This window comes from Odocoileus virginianus, chromosome 6 (assembly GCF_023699985.2).
Source record: "Odocoileus virginianus isolate 20LAN1187 ecotype Illinois chromosome 6, Ovbor_1.2, whole genome shotgun sequence".
Lineage (NCBI taxonomy): Eukaryota > Metazoa > Chordata > Mammalia > Artiodactyla > Cervidae > Odocoileus > Odocoileus virginianus.
In genome coordinates this window covers 55940557-55959357 of record NC_069679.1, presented here as the reverse complement: position 1 = coordinate 55959357, position 18801 = coordinate 55940557, and the positions used below count along the sequence as shown (strand labels likewise).

Sequence of the window (18801 nt, the reverse complement as noted above, 5' to 3'; positions counted from 1 at the left end):
TGTCATTTACAGTGGCTCCTCAAGAACATATTTACTCCTTATAGTACAACTTGTAGTCTATAGGTTAACCAGTATCACTTTATACCTATGCTATCTCAGGACTGTCTAAACACACACATTAAAACAGAGAAAGAGTATAAAGTCTATGCTGTATAGATCATTAGCCATGCAAGAGGCCATCATGCATTTGGTGATGAGGTCTGAAACATAGATAAATTCTTCTATTCATCACCAAATACATGGTGAAACAAATTCTAGTTTTCTTTTGGAATCATAACATGCAAGAATGCCTAGTGGTATATAACTTCTTGTAGGAATAGCATGATATTAAGAGTTTAGCACTTAGTAGATAACCAGCCTCATTAGCAAAATAAAACCTTAAAAGGGAGCTCTAAACAGTGAAAACCAAAGTTATAGAAACATTCAGAAACTACACAGAGCCCCTACTGATGACAGAGCTGACTGCAGCCACTGACAATGAAACAATAATGTCCAAGCTGGCCTAGATTTTTCTATTCTCTGGCCTAGATTTCTCTGGTCCCAATATTTGCTAGCTGTCTCAAATCAAGGTTTTAGTGAAAATTAGGGTCTGATGAGTAAGTATGTAACTAAACACAAATCCATCACACTAAAGGAAATATAACTACAAACATATATTTGGTTAAAATTTTTATTACAATTCTACTCTTTTTTTAAAAAAAAGTCCTTCAAATGTCATAAAGACTTACATTTAAAATTCAACATATTACCTTAGCACACAAAATACTGATACTTCTAGAATGCTGAACTGAATAACATAATGAACTTTAACCCATAACAAAAATTCAACAACTCTGTTCCAAGTTTATTCTTGGTAGGAACTTTCAAAATTCTTGAAACTGCCCCATTTATTTCTCTCAATCTTTAAATTCAACTTCTCAATTCTAATTGATTACAAATCTTTAAATCCATGGAACAACTTGAACTCAGGGAGAATTCTTAATTATCTGTAAGACAGAGGGGGGATATACATTTCAGGAGTACTTTATATACTCCAGTTAAAAGAATTATCCCTTATACTAATACTGTATACTAAACATACATGCATCGTTACCGTCCAGTCGCTTAAAAACCTAGTTTAATTTCATCTCTTCTAAGGGACCATGCCCAATAACACACCCAAAATCGATGCCTTCCTTGTACTTCTGAAGACTTTCATCGTTTTCCACCTTGTTTCAGTCATCGTGGTATGCCTCAGAGAATCTAGGAGAGTCCACTGGATGTGTGTTTATTAATGAGACTAGACTTTTTTTTGGCTCAGAGCTTGCACCAAGTTCTCTTAACCAACCCAAGAGGTACACTCTGTCTGACAAGAGCTTACATGGGTAGCACAGGTCTCCTGAGACTTTTAAGCTTAAAGCAGTAATCACCAAAGCTCAAAAAATCAGGTAATCACAACAAAACAGCATGCCCAAAATTAAAGCTTCTAGGAGTAGATGAAAAAAGCAGAGATGACAGAGGTGATAAATATGGATGATAAGGAGATTTTATATTTAAATTGCAGTAAAATTAAATGCTTTAGTCGGATTTTAAGACAAGCTGCAGATTTTCTCTGTTCAGTGGATTGTTTCTAGGAGTTAGCATTACAACCTTGGAAGTCTTGTTCACTTTGTCCTGCAGCAATTTTTCAGTTGATGCCAATGCTTCCATTGCTTCCCAGTTTTTCTCCCGAAGGTCCTAATCATTTTTAGAAAAAATGATTTCAGTTTATCCATTATTGAAATATTTTTGCTTTTTGCTTCATCAGTATTTTGCACTGCATTTAAATGCTGGTTACTGCAAAATTATTTCAATGGGAAAATATGTATATTAGCAAAAAAATAAAAAGCAATGTTTAGAAGTTTGAATGAGAAAATAAAGAAGCCCACTTCCCATGTTTTAGTATACACACCAAATAGGCCAGCTTTAAAGTAATTACTATGCACACAAGACAAAGAAGAAAGCATTCAAAAGTAAGCACAGAAACCAAGATTACAAATATAATTTCAGGTACATCGAATATCAAAGGATTAAGGACAGAACAAATATACAAGTATTATAAAAAGCTTTAAATATGATTTTTAAACAGGACCCAATATCATTCATGGGACTTTCCACTGAAGCATAACAATTTTTCCTCTAAATATGTTTTATTGATTTAACACATTTCAAGTCTACCCGGGAATGACATAGGAATTTAGTGTATTTCTCTATCCTTCTTGGCATGGTCAAACGTGCATACCAAAAAACCACCTGACAGGAATTGCACAAGCTACTTGATCAAGGCAAACAGGGAGGCTAGAAAGCTATAAAACCCATTCTTTTCTAAGAGAAAGAAGCTGAGCTCTGAAAGATCTATTTTAACAGCATTTCATTAGCAAATATTAATAAGGACAATCCGCTATATTTCAGTCTTTCTTCAATTTAGAAATCTAAAAAGATTAAAAACAAAAACAAAATAAAAAGCCAATAACCACTATGTATTGAATGCTTACTTGTGTATCCAACACTGTACCTGGCACTTCACATAAATTTTCATTAATCCTCATAACAACCCGAAGAGGTACGTATTCCCATTCTACAGATGGCAAAACCACAGCTCAGGTAAGTTAATAAACATGACCACGTGTACAAAGCAAATGAGGAGGCAGAACCAGAACGGACTGACGTCACAATCTGCTGGCCTCCAGTGTCCCGGCTCTTTCCACACTCTGCAATGCCTCCAGCACTGCTGCTGCTGCTGCATTGAACTGGCATTACTATGCCATCCTTATCTTACAATTCCAATCATAAAACACAGCTGTTAACAGTAATACTGGCAAATTCATCTCTGGTTTTCTGGCCAAGCAATGCTATTAGTAACGTTACAAACACACAAAGGGCAATTCACGTACCTAATTTTGACAAACCAAGGGGAGCAGAAACATGTCAACTTGTTAAATTAACAAATTAATGCAAACTTTGAAAAATCAAATTTCATTAGAAAATACCAGCTTAGATTTCAATAACATTTCTAACTTTGCTCAAGTCTTAACAATGAAACTTTTGTGTGCAAAAATTTTTCATCTAGCAAGAATGCTTGTATTCTACTTAAAGGTGTCGTCTTCTGATCAGAGAGACTTTAAGAAACTTATCTAAATTTACTATTTGTCAATATTTCTCAGGGCACTATCCCATCCATTCTAACCTAAATGTATTCAGATTATGAGGCCTCTAACATGCTTAATCACCAAAATTTGAAAACGCCTCTCAGTTTAAAAAGGGAAGTGCCAGAGACTTCAAAAGACATATAATTATTGAAAATACTAAGTTTGAATTCTGGCATTACTTTTGTAGTTTACAAAAAGGCTAGCCCAGTCAAAAAAAAGAAAAGCCTTTAAGATAATGAGCTGAAAGAATAATTTTCCAGTAAAGGTTCAACAGAAAGTAAACTATAGGTTTCTTTTTAAGCTGAAGCTATAATAATTCTAACTCAAATATTTAAATATTCAGATGTGTACAAAATGGACTTTTCACTTATTCATTAAAAAAAAAAATCTACTCTCTAATAAAGTGATTTCCCCAATAATCTTCTCAAAAAACCTACACACAAAACAGTACTTTCCTACAAAGATTAAGAAATTTAAAGTAAAAGTAGATTAAAAGAATTCTAATCCATGGATTTCAGTGAAATAATAATAAGCTTTATTCTGATAAAGACTTGCTTACATTATTTTTCTTCCTCTGGTGTTCAACAGCATCCTTCAAAGAATCTAACTCATTCTCGAGATCAGTTATTTTCTTCTCTCTTTCTGAAATTCTAAACCAGAAAATGGACTTATATAACAGTATTTTAGGAAACAGTGAACATAATATTAGTTACTACAAAATAAAAACAGCAAGTAGGTGATGCTTTGAAAAACACAGTAACCTAGGCAAACTCTTTAAGCTTAACTATAGTTACCACAGAAAATCTATTTTCAGAATGAATTATTTTCAGAAATAAATAAAACTTTACAGTATAATATGTTGACATTTATGCTAAAAAGAAATCATCCCCTAAGAAACAGTTCATGAATACATGAACTGCTATATTTGTAGTTACTTCTATTTTTAACTAGGGCAGTGAAGTAGCTATTTTCACAAGAGTAAAAAGTGATGTAGGTGCACTCCCTTAAATTTTTTTTTCAGAAGGTAATGAAATCATTATGATTTTCAGTGGCTAACCCACAATAAAAGTATGACATTAACGTAAGGTAGGTGTTCTCATTTCACTTTCCTAACAAGTCTTAGGATTCATGTTATTTTGGTTCTGTCAAATGACTTAGTTACTTCCCAGAAATGCAGAAAGAAATGGTAAAGATTTATACTTTGATTCTGTTATAGCTGAGAAGTAGCTAGGGTAGAAAATTAAATTACAAATACCTCTTCCCTAAGAATAAGGCTCTATATAAAGGGTTCGCAAACAAGTTCTAGGCAAGACCCACAGTCTGGTTTTGTATGAACCTCAAGCCAACAGCTGATTTTATGTTTCTAAAGAATTGTGGGAAATAAAGGGGGAAAAAGAGTATGAAACTATGTGGCCCACAAAGCCTAAAATATTCACTATCAGGCCGTTTATTAAAAAGAAGTTTGTTTGCTGACCCTTGCTTTTACATAGTCAAACTTAAGACCCAATTTAACAGTAAATAATTCTAAACTAGCAACTTTGTAAACCACCAACTTCGTAAACTAGTCAAGATGGAAGAACATATAGATATTTCACTGAATATACTTAATGTGGCTGACATTTAACATGTTGAAGCATACCAACTTATCTGAAATGACCTTAAATACAGCCTCTTAGAGAAAAATACAGACCCACAATAAAAATGCTTCAGTTTTTTAAAAAAAAAAAAAAAAAAAACTTCTTAAAAGAGAGCAACCATAAAGATTACAAGATTTGCTTTTTTAATGCAGAAGCTAAACCAAAATTTGCATGGTTCAATTCCATAATGATATCAGTAGAATAAGTGAGATAATTTAAGGTAAATTAGTAAAGGCTTCAAAGTATAGCTATATGTGATTAGATATTTTCTGAATGCCTGAAAAACCAGTATCACTCTCAACAAAATGTTCAAAGAAACCCAAATATTTAATACCATAAAAGGTACATTAGCTCAGCCAAAGGCATAGCTAAGCTCTTTGATCTACTATCCAAGAAATCCAAATAGAACTGTAAAAAGTAGGGGAGCATTTGCGATTACATTAAATTGCTTATCTGAGAAGTATTTAGTAATAAAAATATACCACTTTTCAAATTGTGAATAAAGATTATTACTTACACTTTTAACAGTTCTTCATGAGGGGGAAAAGAAGATGCCTATTAAAAGAGTTCAACATTACTTTAAAACAAAGCTTTCCAGAAGACTGCAAATAATTAAAACTCTTCTCAGACATAAATTAGGGCAACACCAAAGGTAAACTATAGCATAATTGATATGCCATCAAAAAGTAATTTTAATAAAAACATGTACACATTTATAAAATGTATTGAGTCTTAAATCAAACCTTCATTGTCACTATTGTCTTAAACTTTTCATTTAAATATATATCAGTTTCCTATCAGGTGCAAAGCACTGAGTTAATTTAAATTTTCATAATGCACAATTCACATTTGACTATGTTAAGTTTCCAAAAACCATTAATGAAGGAAAGGTTAAGTAACTTGCATATTATGTATATAGCTCTTCATATACAGTATTTATGCTTGATGACTATAATCTCCCAAACTAAACTACTATAAACTTTTTGTTGACAAGGACACTAATTCTTTTGTCCTTCAAAATAGTTTCCAGTTTATCCATATACATACATAAGATAAATTAATTTAAAGACTATTTTGGTAACAATCATCATATTTTTACCAAGCTGAATTATACTTTGAAAAAGTATTTTGAATAGTGGTAAATTATTACTTATATATTACACATTTCTTAGTTTCTCTCCAACTGTAGATGTTCTGAGAAAAGGGGAAGAAGTAAGGCATACACACAGTTTTAAACTGACCTCTAAAGGATTTTATCTGACTTGCTAAGGAAAGCATTCTAAAGGATCTGAAAACATAGACACACGGATACAAAACAGAGCTGGAATATATATACATAGTAATACTGTGGATACTTTATAAACTATAGATTATATCTTGGCTATGACATAACAAACTGCTTTATATTTTAGGAAATTTGATAAACAGTTATAAATAAACAAAACAATGAAAAGGCAAAAGTCATGAGTCATAAAATTTTTACCACATAAATAAAAGTCAAAGCATCTAACAGAACCTACCTGTTGGTAGTTTTGTTGCTTAAGCTCCTCAATTTGGGACTTAAACAATTTGTTTTCATCTTGTACTTCCTATTTAAACAAAAATTAAACATGAATACAGAAATTTTTATTTTCAATATAAACTTTAAAACATATCATACAAGCCAGAGAAATTCTAAAACAATAAAGATTTTCAAACGGTATAATAAGCCCTATATTAAAACACTTTATAAAATTAGAATAGGGCTTCCCAGGTGGCAAGAGTGGTAAAGAGCCTGTCGGCCAATGCAGGAGGCATATGAGAAGCAGGTTTGATCCCTGGGTGGGGAAGATCCCTTGGAGGCCCAAGGACATGGCAAACCACTCTAGTATTCTTGCCTGGAGAATCCCATGGACAGAGGAGCCTGGTGGGCTACAGTCCATAGGGTCACAAAGATGCTACTGAGGCAACTTAGCACACACACATGCATAAAATTGGAATAATTAAATTATTCTGTACTATCTGGGGAGTGAGTATGTCTCAATGGAAGAAATCCAGAAACAAATCCAAACACCTGTAGGAATTTACTACAGGGTGATACCTCAAATCAGTAGGGCAAGTTCTACTGAAATTTTGGACTGGATATGTCTTTGTGGGGGGGCTGTCCTACATACTGTAGGATGTTCAGCAGTATCCATAGTCTCCATCCACTAGATGCAATAGCACCACTCTACCAGCTGTGACAACCAAAAATGTCTCCAAATACTGGGGCAAGGGTGAAGCAGGGAGGGGGGAGAACCACTGCAGTAAAGTAATAACAGATTACTTAAAAATGTAGCTTGTCTTTTCTTTTTTTAAGGTTAAAATGCTAATCTCATAACTTAAATTACATGTGAATAAAACATCTAAGCAAAAATAAATACATTATAAACAGTATTAGAAGAGAACATGTGAAAACATTCTTATGATCATAGGAGAGATAAATTGCAAAACTTCAAACTCAGAAAATTACTTATATCTGAGTACATAAAAGTTTTAAACTTCTAAGGTAGGGGGGGGACAAAGGAAGTCAAAAGAAAAACTTAAATTGCCACACATACGACAGAAGGCTAATTTCTCTTATTATATAAAAAGGATCTTACTAAATTAGTTAAAAAAAAAGTCAACCAAGAGGAAGAAATTAGGAAACTCATTTACAAATACTCATATACAAATGAGGAGTGCTTAACTTCTCTCACTCTAGTTTAGTCACTAAGTCACTGGTAGCATCTATGTCCAGTCCAACTCTTTTGCAACCCTATGGACTGTAGCCTACCAGGCTCTCTGTCCATGGGATTTCCCAGGCAAGAGTACTGGAGCGGGTAGCCATTTCCTTCTCCAGGGACTGAACCTACATCTCCTGCACTGGCAGGAGGATTCTTTACCAATGAGCCCACCTGGGGAGCCCTACTTCCCTCACTAGCAAATGCAAATTAAAATAATCTAACCGTCTTCCAAACAGAATATCAAATCTTTCATCTTCATCAGTATTGATGAGGATGAAAATGAATGGCTCTCTGCTGGAGAATGTAATTTAGTTGTTGTAGTTCAGTTGTTCAACTGAGTGTAATTTAGTTGTTTAGTTGTAATTCAGTCTATCACAGAGTGTAAATTAGTAAAAACACTTGGGAGGGCAATTTAGTATTATCTGACAAAATTTTAAATGAATCTACTTGGGAACAAAAGGGAATGTGTCAGAACCAATCCTTGGAGCAGAAAATGTGAAAACAAGTATGTGAGACAGTGTTGTTGTTGTTTAGCCACTCAGTCGTGTCAGACACTTTGCGACCCGTGGACTGCAGCACGCCAGGCCTCCTTGTCCTTCACAATCTCCGAGTTTGTTCAAACTCATGTCCACTGAATTAGTGACGCCATTCAACCATCTCATCCTCTGTCATCCCCTTCTCCTCCTGCCTGTAATCCTTCCCAGCATCAGGGTCTTTTCCAATGTCTCGGCTCTTCACATCAGGTGGCCAAACTATTGGAGCTTCAGCATCAGTCCTTCCAATGAATATTCACGACTGATTTCCTTTAGGATTGACTGGTTGGATCTCCTTGCAGTACAAGGGACTCTCAAGAGTCTTCTCCAGCACCACAGTTTGAAAGCATCACTTCTTCGACACCCAGCCTTCTTTCTGGTCCAACTTTCACATACACGCATGAGACAATGCAGACATCTAAAATCTATCACTTCAAAACAAAGCTCTATAAGGACTTTCAATACTAACTACATGAAGATGATGTGATAATATTTTCTATTTTAACTATCACTTTCAAGAAGGGAAAAAACCCTCTGCATTAAACTTTCACCCAAAAGTTCACTTGCAGGAATTTTAAATACAGATACAGTACTGTGTAAGAACCAGCCTGCCAATGCAGGAGACCTAAGAGACGTGGGTTCAATCCCTGGGTCAGGGAGACCACCTGGAGAAGGAAATGGCAATTCACTCTAGTGTTCTTGCCTGGGAGATCCCAGGGACACAGGAGCCTGGTGGGCTACAATCCCAAGGGTAGCAAAGAGTCAGACACAACTGAAGCAACTTGGCATGGTACTGTAAGTACAGAAGGTGTGTGTGTTAAGGATACTAACCACAGAATTGTTTTAACAGGAAACACAACTCTAAATAATCTAGGTATTCATAAACTAAGACTGGCGGTATAAAGAGTAATACAATCATATAAAAAAATAACAACGTCATTAAACATTAAAATAAAAATGTGCTTATGTGGAAATATCTCAGAAAGATTATTAATTGGGTGAGCAGAGGAGCAAAATACAAAAGTGTGTATGATTAAAAATACAGTATATTTAAACACACACACATTTTATGCATGGGCACTTACTCAAAAGATATATAAACAAGTGATAGTAGTTATCTGAGGAATGAGACCCAGGATCTGGATGGGAGGGAATGTCATTTTGTATTCTATCTTCTTCTTTAGTAGTTAAAATTGTTTTCAAACATGCAAAGACAGTACATGATAACTCATTAACTCACATGATAATTTTAAGTAAACACATTTACCTGTAACAGCTTTGATTTGTTGGAAAGATCACTCTCCCTCTCTTTTAGCATAGTTTCTAATCTCTTCATTTCATTTTCCTTTTCTTTCAACCTAGAATTTTTACAAAGATGTTATATTTAGTTAGGTGAATTGGAGGAGCATAGAAGAATTTTAGGACAATAAACTTTTTCTTTTGTGATTCTATAATGACAGATACATCATACATTAGTCAAAAACCTACAGAATGTACAACACAAAACTGAACCCTAATGGATACTATGGACAGTTAATAACAATATACTGACTTCACTCATGAATTGTAACAAATTACCACACTAATATAAGATGTAAATAAGAGAAATGAGAGGGGAGGGTATACAGAAATTCTCTGTACTGCTCTCTCAATTTTCTCTGTAAACCTAAAAGTGCTCCCCCAAATATTGCATTAATTTTTTAATGTGAGGTAGAAATAAATCTAAAATCATACTTTAATGATCTATATACCACTAAGAGGGTTTCCCTTGTAGCTCGGTCGGTAAAGAATCTGCCTGCAATGAGAAGATCTGGGTTCGATTCCTGGGTTGGGAAGATCCCCTGGAGAAGGAAATGGCAATCCACTCCAGTATTCTTGCCTTGAGAATCTCCGTGGACAGAGGAGCCTGGCAGGCTACAGTCCAAGGGGTCTCAGGAGTCAGACACGACTTAGCAACTAAACCACCACCACCAGACCACTAACAACAGGCCTCAAACATGTCTCTCAGCTTTCTATTTGCAAATGATACAAAAGCACCTTGACAGTTACACAAGCCCACAAGATAAACAGTTGTACAAATGAGCAACACTAGTGCTACAAATAGAGACATCCCCCTTTTCTCCATGAAGATAATGACGTAACAAATATCTTCAATATTTTACTTCTTTAAAGATAACAGCTTCAAAGAGCCACTTCTTAAACAACAAAGACTGAAAAGATCATATCTAAGCAAAAATCTCTTAAAAGTAATTAATAGAAGGCCAAAAAGATTAAGTCCAGATATACTTTTTACCCCTTAGACCAATTTAAGAGAACAGACTTCACAGGATAAAAATTTTCTAGGATGAACAGAATAATACTTCCTATGCTCATTGCATGTATGCTAGGTGCATGCTAAGTCACTTCAGTCATGTCCAACTCTTTGCGACCCTATGGACTGTAGCCTGCCAGGCTCCTCTGTCCATAAGATTCTCCAGGCAATACTGGGGTAGGTTCCTCTTTCCTCCTCCAAGGGATCTACCTGACCCAGAGATCGAATCCACATCTCTTCCTGTCTCCTGCCTTGGCAGGTGGGTTTCTTTACCACTAGTGCCACCTGGGAAGCCCATGCTCATTAGATTGAATATTTTTACTATTTGGCACAATATGACTGACATGACAAAAGATACTACTTTCCCCAAAGAGCAAGTTACTTTTATAGAAAGAGTCCATATTCACTATCAAGATTATGGCTAAGATTATCTTCTGGTTAATTCAGAGATATTGATCTTTCAAGTAATAAAAATGATTTTAATTTTAAATAAATTTAACCTCTCTTTACAATAATTACATACTTCATTCAATAAGAGAGAGAGACAGAGAACTTAAAACCAGTCCACATTAACAGAAAGAATATTTTAGAGAATGCATTTGAAGAGTTTGGAAAGGATAGTCTTCAGGTATCTGAAAGCACTTGAAAGGTCGCTGTTTTATTACACCAAATAGAGATTTATTTACCCTTGGGTTATAATTCCTACTTAACAAGAAAGTTAAAGACTTAGAAGAAACTCATCATAATATTCAAGGACATTCAAGAAAATATTGAAAAGTTCTTTAAAATGCTGGCTAAAAGTATACTTACACAATCTGAAGTTCTTCAAATTGTGATGCAGAACAAGCCTAAGAAACAGATTTCACATTTTAAATTCTAACGTCAAAAAGATCAGGTTCTACAACATATTATAGAAACAGTCACCAATAAAATAAAAACACAATTATCTGCGGTAGATTTAAGATTGAGCCATTCATAGAACAAAGAATGAATTTTCTTTAATTTTTAATATCCACTTGTTAAAGGATTACAGATTAATATACCAATTAAACAACAGACACTTAAAGGGGAGAATGAGAGTCCATCTGAAAAAGTAAGGAGAGGAAATGCTTTTACTCAGGTTGACAAAAGAGCCAGTAACAGATATGACAGGAATAAAAGTTAATTTTATTTTATCAACAACAATAAAACTATGATAACAGTGACTTTTATGGCAAAACAAACTCAGGAGAATATATTAACGTCTTTATTTTCTAGTACAGTAAAATAGAGATCCCTCACTTTTTATAAAATATGCTGGCAATCTGTTTATACTATACCTCTTGAAACTTATGCTGTGCAAACTCCTGAACATGAATTTTTAAAGATTCGTTTTCTTCTTGAAGATCCTGAAAAAGAGTAAGTCTGAATAAAACTGATATTGAAATATAAAAAAGCGTGTTACCTTTCATTTTTACCTTCTCACCTGTAGCCGTCTCCCTCTGTCATCGAGGTCTTTCTCCTTCTCTTCTAAAGCGGTCTTCATGCTATTCATCTGCTCCTCCTTTCCTCTTAATCTAACAGGAAGTTAACAAGAACTATCAACGCGAATGTTACAGGACTCAAGACTAAACAAAGTAAAAGTGCTGGAGACGGGAGAAGTATATTTCAGATCACACTCGTAACCCAAATTGATTAAATAACTAAAAAATAAATATTTATGTATAAAGGCATATAAGACACCAAACTGAGAAGCGGCTCTATTCCCACCCATTAACACACTGTTTAAGTCAATACCAGCAAATTTAGCTTATTACAACTAGTTTGGGTATGAAATATATAACCAGTTTAACACTGACTATTAAAATGAGCAAAGAGTAACATATCAGTTTAAGGTCATGTTTGGATTATAAACCAGAAAAATAAAGACTTCCACTGTGTCCCCATTCCCATCGGTAAACCTGTAGATTAATGTCTAATGAAAAATTTAAGACCTTGAGGCCTTTAAGATATAATTTGATGTTCTTTAAAATATTACTTGAAATCAAATAAAAAGGAGTTAGGATTTTCATTATAATTTTATATTTAACTTGAAATATAAGAAATTTTAAAGGGAAGTGAGGGAAAAGGGAAAAGAAATATTAAAGGGAAGTGAGGAAGATGATACTTACAAGTTCTGAAGTTCCTGAACTTGAGAAGTGATAGATAACTGAAATGCAAAGAAGCAGAAAAACAGTAACTCATTTTCTTTCAGTTTACTTTACTAGGCTTTATGATAAACCTTAAAATGTGTACATTTCAAATCACAAAGATCCTAGTTGAATTATTCATGTCAAAATGAGATGACTTGATTTCACCCTCTCCTGACTCTGATGACAGTAAGAGTAAGAAATTTTTAAAAGGGGGATAGGGGGAGAAGAGACAAGGAATACAGTTACGAATGGTATGTCTAAGGAAAGTGATACTTCTAAAACCTAAAACTGTGAAAATTAGAATATTAACTGTCCACATACCTCCCTACAAGGTCAGAGCACTTTTCCCTCCCAGTCTTCAAGGCCAACTACTCAACAGTACTTTATGTGTGTGCTTAGTCTCTCAGCCATGTCCAACTCTTTGCAACCCCATGTACTGTAGCCCACCAGGCCCCTGTCCATGGGGATTCCCCAGATAGTAACTGTCTTCTCACAATCTCTTCAGATCTCGGCTTAGGTATCAGCTCCTCAGGAGGGGACTTTCTGAATTCTCAATCTCTGCTAGGAGTTTAATCATTTCCTCATACCTTATTTCATTCAACACATTATCTCCAACAAATAATACTTTGATAAGTAGGAGGAACTGAATAAACATTTCTAAATTAATCTGTTGGATGAATGTATGAATCATCTCTTCCATGCAATCTCAATATTTCTTTCAATGAAACCTTATCAGATTAAATTCACCAAAACCACACATTTATTTCCAGTAACCACATCTACCTCTGAAATACCCCTATGAAATCTGTACTTTATTCTATAGGCAAAGGTTGAGTAATACATATATTAAATATATTTTGGAACATGCATTTTAAAAAAAAAGTTTACCAAAGTGTTTTGTTTTGTTAAGTTGGCAAACTAAAATAAATAATACTACAGAAAAATTCCCAGAAAAAGAACTTTAACAATTAAAAGGTATGTTGATTCAAATATTAAGAACATTTTCTCAAATCAGGCAAAAATAATAAGCACAAAACCCAGCATACTTACAACACATTACTAAAAGTATTTTTCCGAGTAACAAGAAAAAAACCAAATAGTTCATAAATACATATACACTAATAAATCTGTCATGCTATGGCTCTGGGATTTTTACCTGTTGAGCCTTTTCAAGCTGGATATTTCCTATTTCTTCTTTTAGAGCCTCTATTTCCTGTTTCAAATCCTTGACAATGACAAAACAGACAAGATTGGACAATGGAAACACAGAAATTGACATAAAATGCAATGTACAGACAAACACATGAAATTAAATGGTATTCACTAAAGTTGATAAACAAAAAAAACATAACATAGGTTTTATCTCTCTGAATACCTGAATAGTTTTCTCCTTATTAGCAACTTTGAGAAGTTCAGCTTCCAAAAGCTCTTCCACAGACTTGATCTTTCCGTCTTTTTCATGGATCCTTAGATAAGGAAATGCAGTGTTAAACGTGGAAAGAAATCATCAAGACCCACCACTAAGATATAAAAACAGCACCAAATCATGAACAAGTTCACCAGATCAATTCTCCCCATTTTAAGTAAAAGAGCAACTTGCAGCCAGGAAAAAACACTTAAGAGTTCTTCCTACATAAGAATTAAGCAGTAACTACTAGATGGTTGAAGCCTATTCACACAAGAAGAAGCTGGTGACAAGCTTCAAAAGAGCACAAAGAATATAAGATTTGTATTCCAAAGAATACTGGGGAGAACTAAGTTCCTCTCAACAATATAGGCTTCTAGAGAGCTCTGAATGCTATAGCAGAACTTATATACAATTATAGCATTAAACCTTACAGACACTTCAAGAAAACAACACATATAAAAACTGACCTCTATTCAATATAACCTGTTCATTAGTAGTTCTTACTGCTTAAGCAAAATTAACAATTCGATGCTCTAAGTTCATAAATGGGAGTCCATCATGGAAACTGATTTTTAACAATCACAAATTGCACTGGGAAAGCACAGCTAAGTTGCCTTATTCCAACAATGAAAAAATCCTAGCCACCTCAATTGCACAATAAAGTAAGACTTATGAGCACAAAGAAAATGGAGTAAAAAAAAAAGACCAGCTTAATAATGTCATTACTTACACTTTCTTAAGCTCTTCAACTAGAGATGCAAAGGAAACCTAGAAATAGAAGGGTATCCTACTTAGTAATATGCTCAAAACATAAATGGGTCATAAATAGAAAAATATGTTATTTTTAAATTAAATTTTCTACTATACCAAAATCTGTGAAAAATAAACATGGGAATTAATTCTTTCCAGATTTTTTTAAATGTCAGAATTAGGAAAATGAAAAGCACTTTGAAAGTAAGGAGCTTTAAAGCTACTTATGGTAAGTATAGATCAAAAGAAAAATAAATGTATAAATATTAAAATTATTAACTCAATGATCCTAACCATATAAGGAGAAGATAGGTAACCTCTTATACTATTATTTAGAATTTTTACTTTACATACGTATATTCAAAACCATCTATCATTATAATAACGAGGAAGGACATGCTATCTAGAGTACTCTATCCAGTGTCTGCCATAAAGTCAGCATTTACTAAATTGCAGCTCCTATTACTCACAATCAAGTCACCAATCAATCACAGATTAAAACTACAAATGACAAATGCCATGTTGGAGAAGGGAGGAACAAACAAGCCTTGCTACTGTATTTGATAACAGGTGTGCCCACTGTTTAAAAGAGAACAGTTGCAGGATCCACTTAATATATTACCTGATCATTTTGCTTGGCCTTTAAATCTTGAACTTCTTTTGTCAAAGATGAGTTTTCTGTTCTAATTGCCTTTTTCAAAGACACATAAGTACAACATACTTTAATTTTCTGAAAAAACAACTAGCTTCAAAATATAGTAGCTTCTCATTTTTCTCTAGCTGCTTCTTTTCCTTTCTGAAGGCCCAGAAATCTCAGTTGCTCTACATGTCTACAATTCTATAACTTCCAGAGCCAGCCAAATAGAGTTTTAATTTGATTATCCTCTCAAGTATTTCTACTTATGTTTCCACAACCTGAAAATCACAAAGTATACCACTTGTCATGTCACTTCTTGCCTTAAAATCAAATACACTGTTTACCCTATTTCTTCCAGCAATCCTATTCATATTAAGTTACTTAAGGCTAACGATGGGGCATCCCAAGTGGTGCTAGAGGTAAAGAACCCACCTGCCAATGCAGGAGACATAAGAGATGTGGGTTCGATCCCTGGGTGAGGAAGATCCCCTGGAGGAGGACATGACAACCCACTCCAGTATTCTTGCCTGGAGAATCCCAAGGACAGAAGAGCCTGGTGGGCTACAGTCCATCGGGTCGCAAAGATTCAGACACGACTGAAGCGACTTAGCACACACTCAGGCAAGGCTAATGATGACCATAAAATGGAACTTCATTTTCTCATTTCTCTGGTCTCTAACACTACTTCATGAACTTATCAACTCTACTAGTTACTATTATAACTAGTTACTGTTTGGTTAATTCGGGCATGGGTGGAGGTGGGAAAGCACTACAAACCATAACAACAGTATCTACCTCATTAAGACAGTAAATGCTACAGTCAACCACACATTTTTCTATTTACAATAAAATCTTAAATTTAATGAAAAAAGAACATCATATAAATTCATAAAATGTGGGTAACTAAAATCTATGGGAAAAATATTACATGCTACAGCAAAAACTCTTCATGTCACTGAATAATCACAGGTAAAACAAATATACAATATGCTTTACATTCAGCTCTTCCTCTTTCGTGGCCACCTGAATAAGTCCAGTTTCGAGTAATTCTTCTACAGTCTTCAACTTCTCATCTTTCTCTTGAATGCTGAAATAATAAATTTAAAACACATGTATGAACTACATTTCAAGGAAAATGAAATCATTTCAAGAAACATGATTTCTAAATAAATATTTGACATGGATTAACTCTTATGCCCATCGTTCTTTATAAACTTTCAATTCTAAAATGGTTTCTGATGATCTTCAATCCTGGTCCAAGGGTTCTTCCCCTTTACCAATAAATAAAATGTAGTCAAGTAATACATGCTTACATGCTAGCCTAAACAAGTAAATCATGGCCATACATGACTCTCACAAACCTAATGTAATGCCAAAGCAATCAACAGTACATCACTCTCTTCCCTTTATGATGTACAAAGAAAATTTTAAGAATTTACATTAATATAGTTAATCATTCTGTTATCTCAGACTTGGTAGAAATGAGTCATTAAAATATCAAAAATAATTTTAAGCTCTTACCATCTTTCCATTTGTTCCAAAACATCTTTATTAGGCTAAAACAAAATCACCAAAAAAAAAAAAAGATACTTTTACCAAGTTTGCATGAAATAAAACTACCTTAGAAATAAAATTCTATGAAAATTGTTTACTATTAAATAGATCCAAAATTTAGGAAGATGATCCATATTTAAAGACTGCTAACAGTTAAAGAATTTTTTCATTCAGAAAACACAAGAGATGAGGCTACACGAAAGACAAAGATGAAGTATAAAATGGGCTGGAAATGCCCAAACTTACCCTTGTGAGTAAGTTTTTAATTACCATAAAAGAAAATCTTAAGGATAAGAAGAGAATTTGCCTCTCTTTTACATTAATTCTTCAACTCTAAAATTCCAAGGCTCTAAGGCCTTGTAGGCCAAGAAACAGGCTTTGCTTTTTTTCATTTGTTTTTCAACTAAGGCATAAGGCAACTGTACAAAACCTGTGTTCAATTCAATGAGTTTTTAACATGCAGATTTCACATAACCACCACCTAAGCCTATATACAGAATGTTTTAAAACTGACTGTAAAGTGCAGAAGAAACACAAGCACATATTCTCCTTGTTACGTTAAAACATGACATGTGAGCTGATCCCCATCTTATCTTCTAGTATTCCCCCAATAGACACAAATTCCTCAATGTTATAATTTACTATGTGTCCAGCAGCGGGGCACCCCCTTGCAAGTCTTAAGCCTTCAGGCAGCTAAGCAACCTGACAAAACAGGTTCAGGGTCTTTTTCCCTTCAACATTCTCTTCTACCCATTCTGTTTCCTACCTGCTTTCTCCTAATTCTACTAGTTTTGTAGTTTTTTCCCATTTTACTAAAACCATCATTACAACCATTTTTTCACAAATACTATTAATTTTTCCATTACCAAATCCTAATCCTAAGATTCCATTTACTAAATATTTCTAAAAATTAACTGTTTTCTTCAATACCTTAGGCTAGGTCTCCAGCTTTATACATCTCAAATATCATAATACCCTGCCTCTAGTTCACAAGGATTATACTGTGAGGGGTACAGGAGAACTTCTCAATGGGAAAAAAAAACTTTCCTACCACTAGAAAGGAGAGAGATGTCAAAAATATATTAAATCATGATTATAAACTGAAAAATAAATCATGCAATAAGTTTATAAACCTTTCATCCAGATGACTTTTGTCCATCTTTATTTTTCATGAATCCCATCCCACATAAAAATATAAAATTTGTGACCATGCATGATGACAGATGTTAACTAGACTTACTGTAATCATTTAACAGTAACACAAATGTCAAATTATTATGTTATACACCTGAAATTAATGTCAATTGTAACTCAATTTTAAAAAAATACTATTAAGTCTTAGTTAGATACAGCTTAATCAATCAGTTGTATTACACCTTTAGTACTGCATACTTCACTACCACATAAATTCAAACACCTCATGGATACCATTATGATTCATCTAAAATACCAGACAAAATGCTTATTCATTCTTTCAACATCTTTCAGCAGCACAGCCACATAAATAGATCAAGCTCATGGTCCTTACACAGCCTTCATGATTAGGCCCTAGCAAGATTGTCTCTTCTTACACTTCCACAATATGCCCTGAATATGCAAATCTTCCACACTGCCACAGCTTTTAATACTGTATTCCCTTAGCCTGGATTTCCCCTTAGCTGCTCAGCAGATACTTGGCTTTTTTCAAAATCAGGTTTAATTGTCCCCTCTCTGTGGTGCCTCTTCATCCTTATTCTCCTTCAGATAGAATTCTCTCTTCATATAAATCTATCCACATTTTAAGAATTTTCAGAAAAAAATAATCTTATTCATCACAATTTTCTATGTATACATCTATCTCCACCCATATTCTCAAAGGCAGGAATCAAGTCTTATTCATCTCCATAGCC

General features: G+C 34.1%; 1 protein-coding gene across 13 annotated transcripts in view; it reads right to left on the bottom strand.

Moving 5' to 3' along the window:
- KTN1 (kinectin 1) overlaps nt 1-18801 on the bottom strand; it is a 105098-nt gene that overhangs the window by 22687 nt on the left and 63610 nt on the right. For 6 of the 13 annotated variants that reach the window (XM_070469388.1, XM_070469394.1, XM_070469393.1 and 3 more), the window contains 15 exons: nt 16880-16914; nt 16355-16445; nt 15344-15412; nt 14702-14739; nt 13939-14029; nt 13720-13788; nt 12543-12580; nt 11858-11948; nt 11712-11780; nt 11203-11240; nt 9349-9439; nt 6325-6393; nt 5322-5359; nt 3727-3817; nt 1630-1716 (listed from right to left, as the gene is read on the bottom strand). In XM_070469388.1, coding sequence (XP_070325489.1) covers nt 1630-1716; nt 3727-3817; nt 5322-5359; nt 6325-6393; nt 9349-9439; nt 11203-11240; nt 11712-11780; nt 11858-11948; nt 12543-12580; nt 13720-13788; nt 13939-14029; nt 14702-14739; nt 15344-15412; nt 16355-16445; nt 16880-16914 — 1005 coding nt within the window. The remainder of the gene's footprint in view (nt 1-1629; nt 1717-3726; nt 3818-5321; nt 5360-6324; nt 6394-9348; nt 9440-11202; nt 11241-11711; nt 11781-11857; nt 11949-12542; nt 12581-13719; nt 13789-13938; nt 14030-14701; nt 14740-15343; nt 15413-16354; nt 16446-16879; nt 16915-18801) is intronic. The other 7 variants (XM_070469395.1, XM_070469399.1, XM_070469392.1 and 4 more) reach the window with 4 other exon arrangements.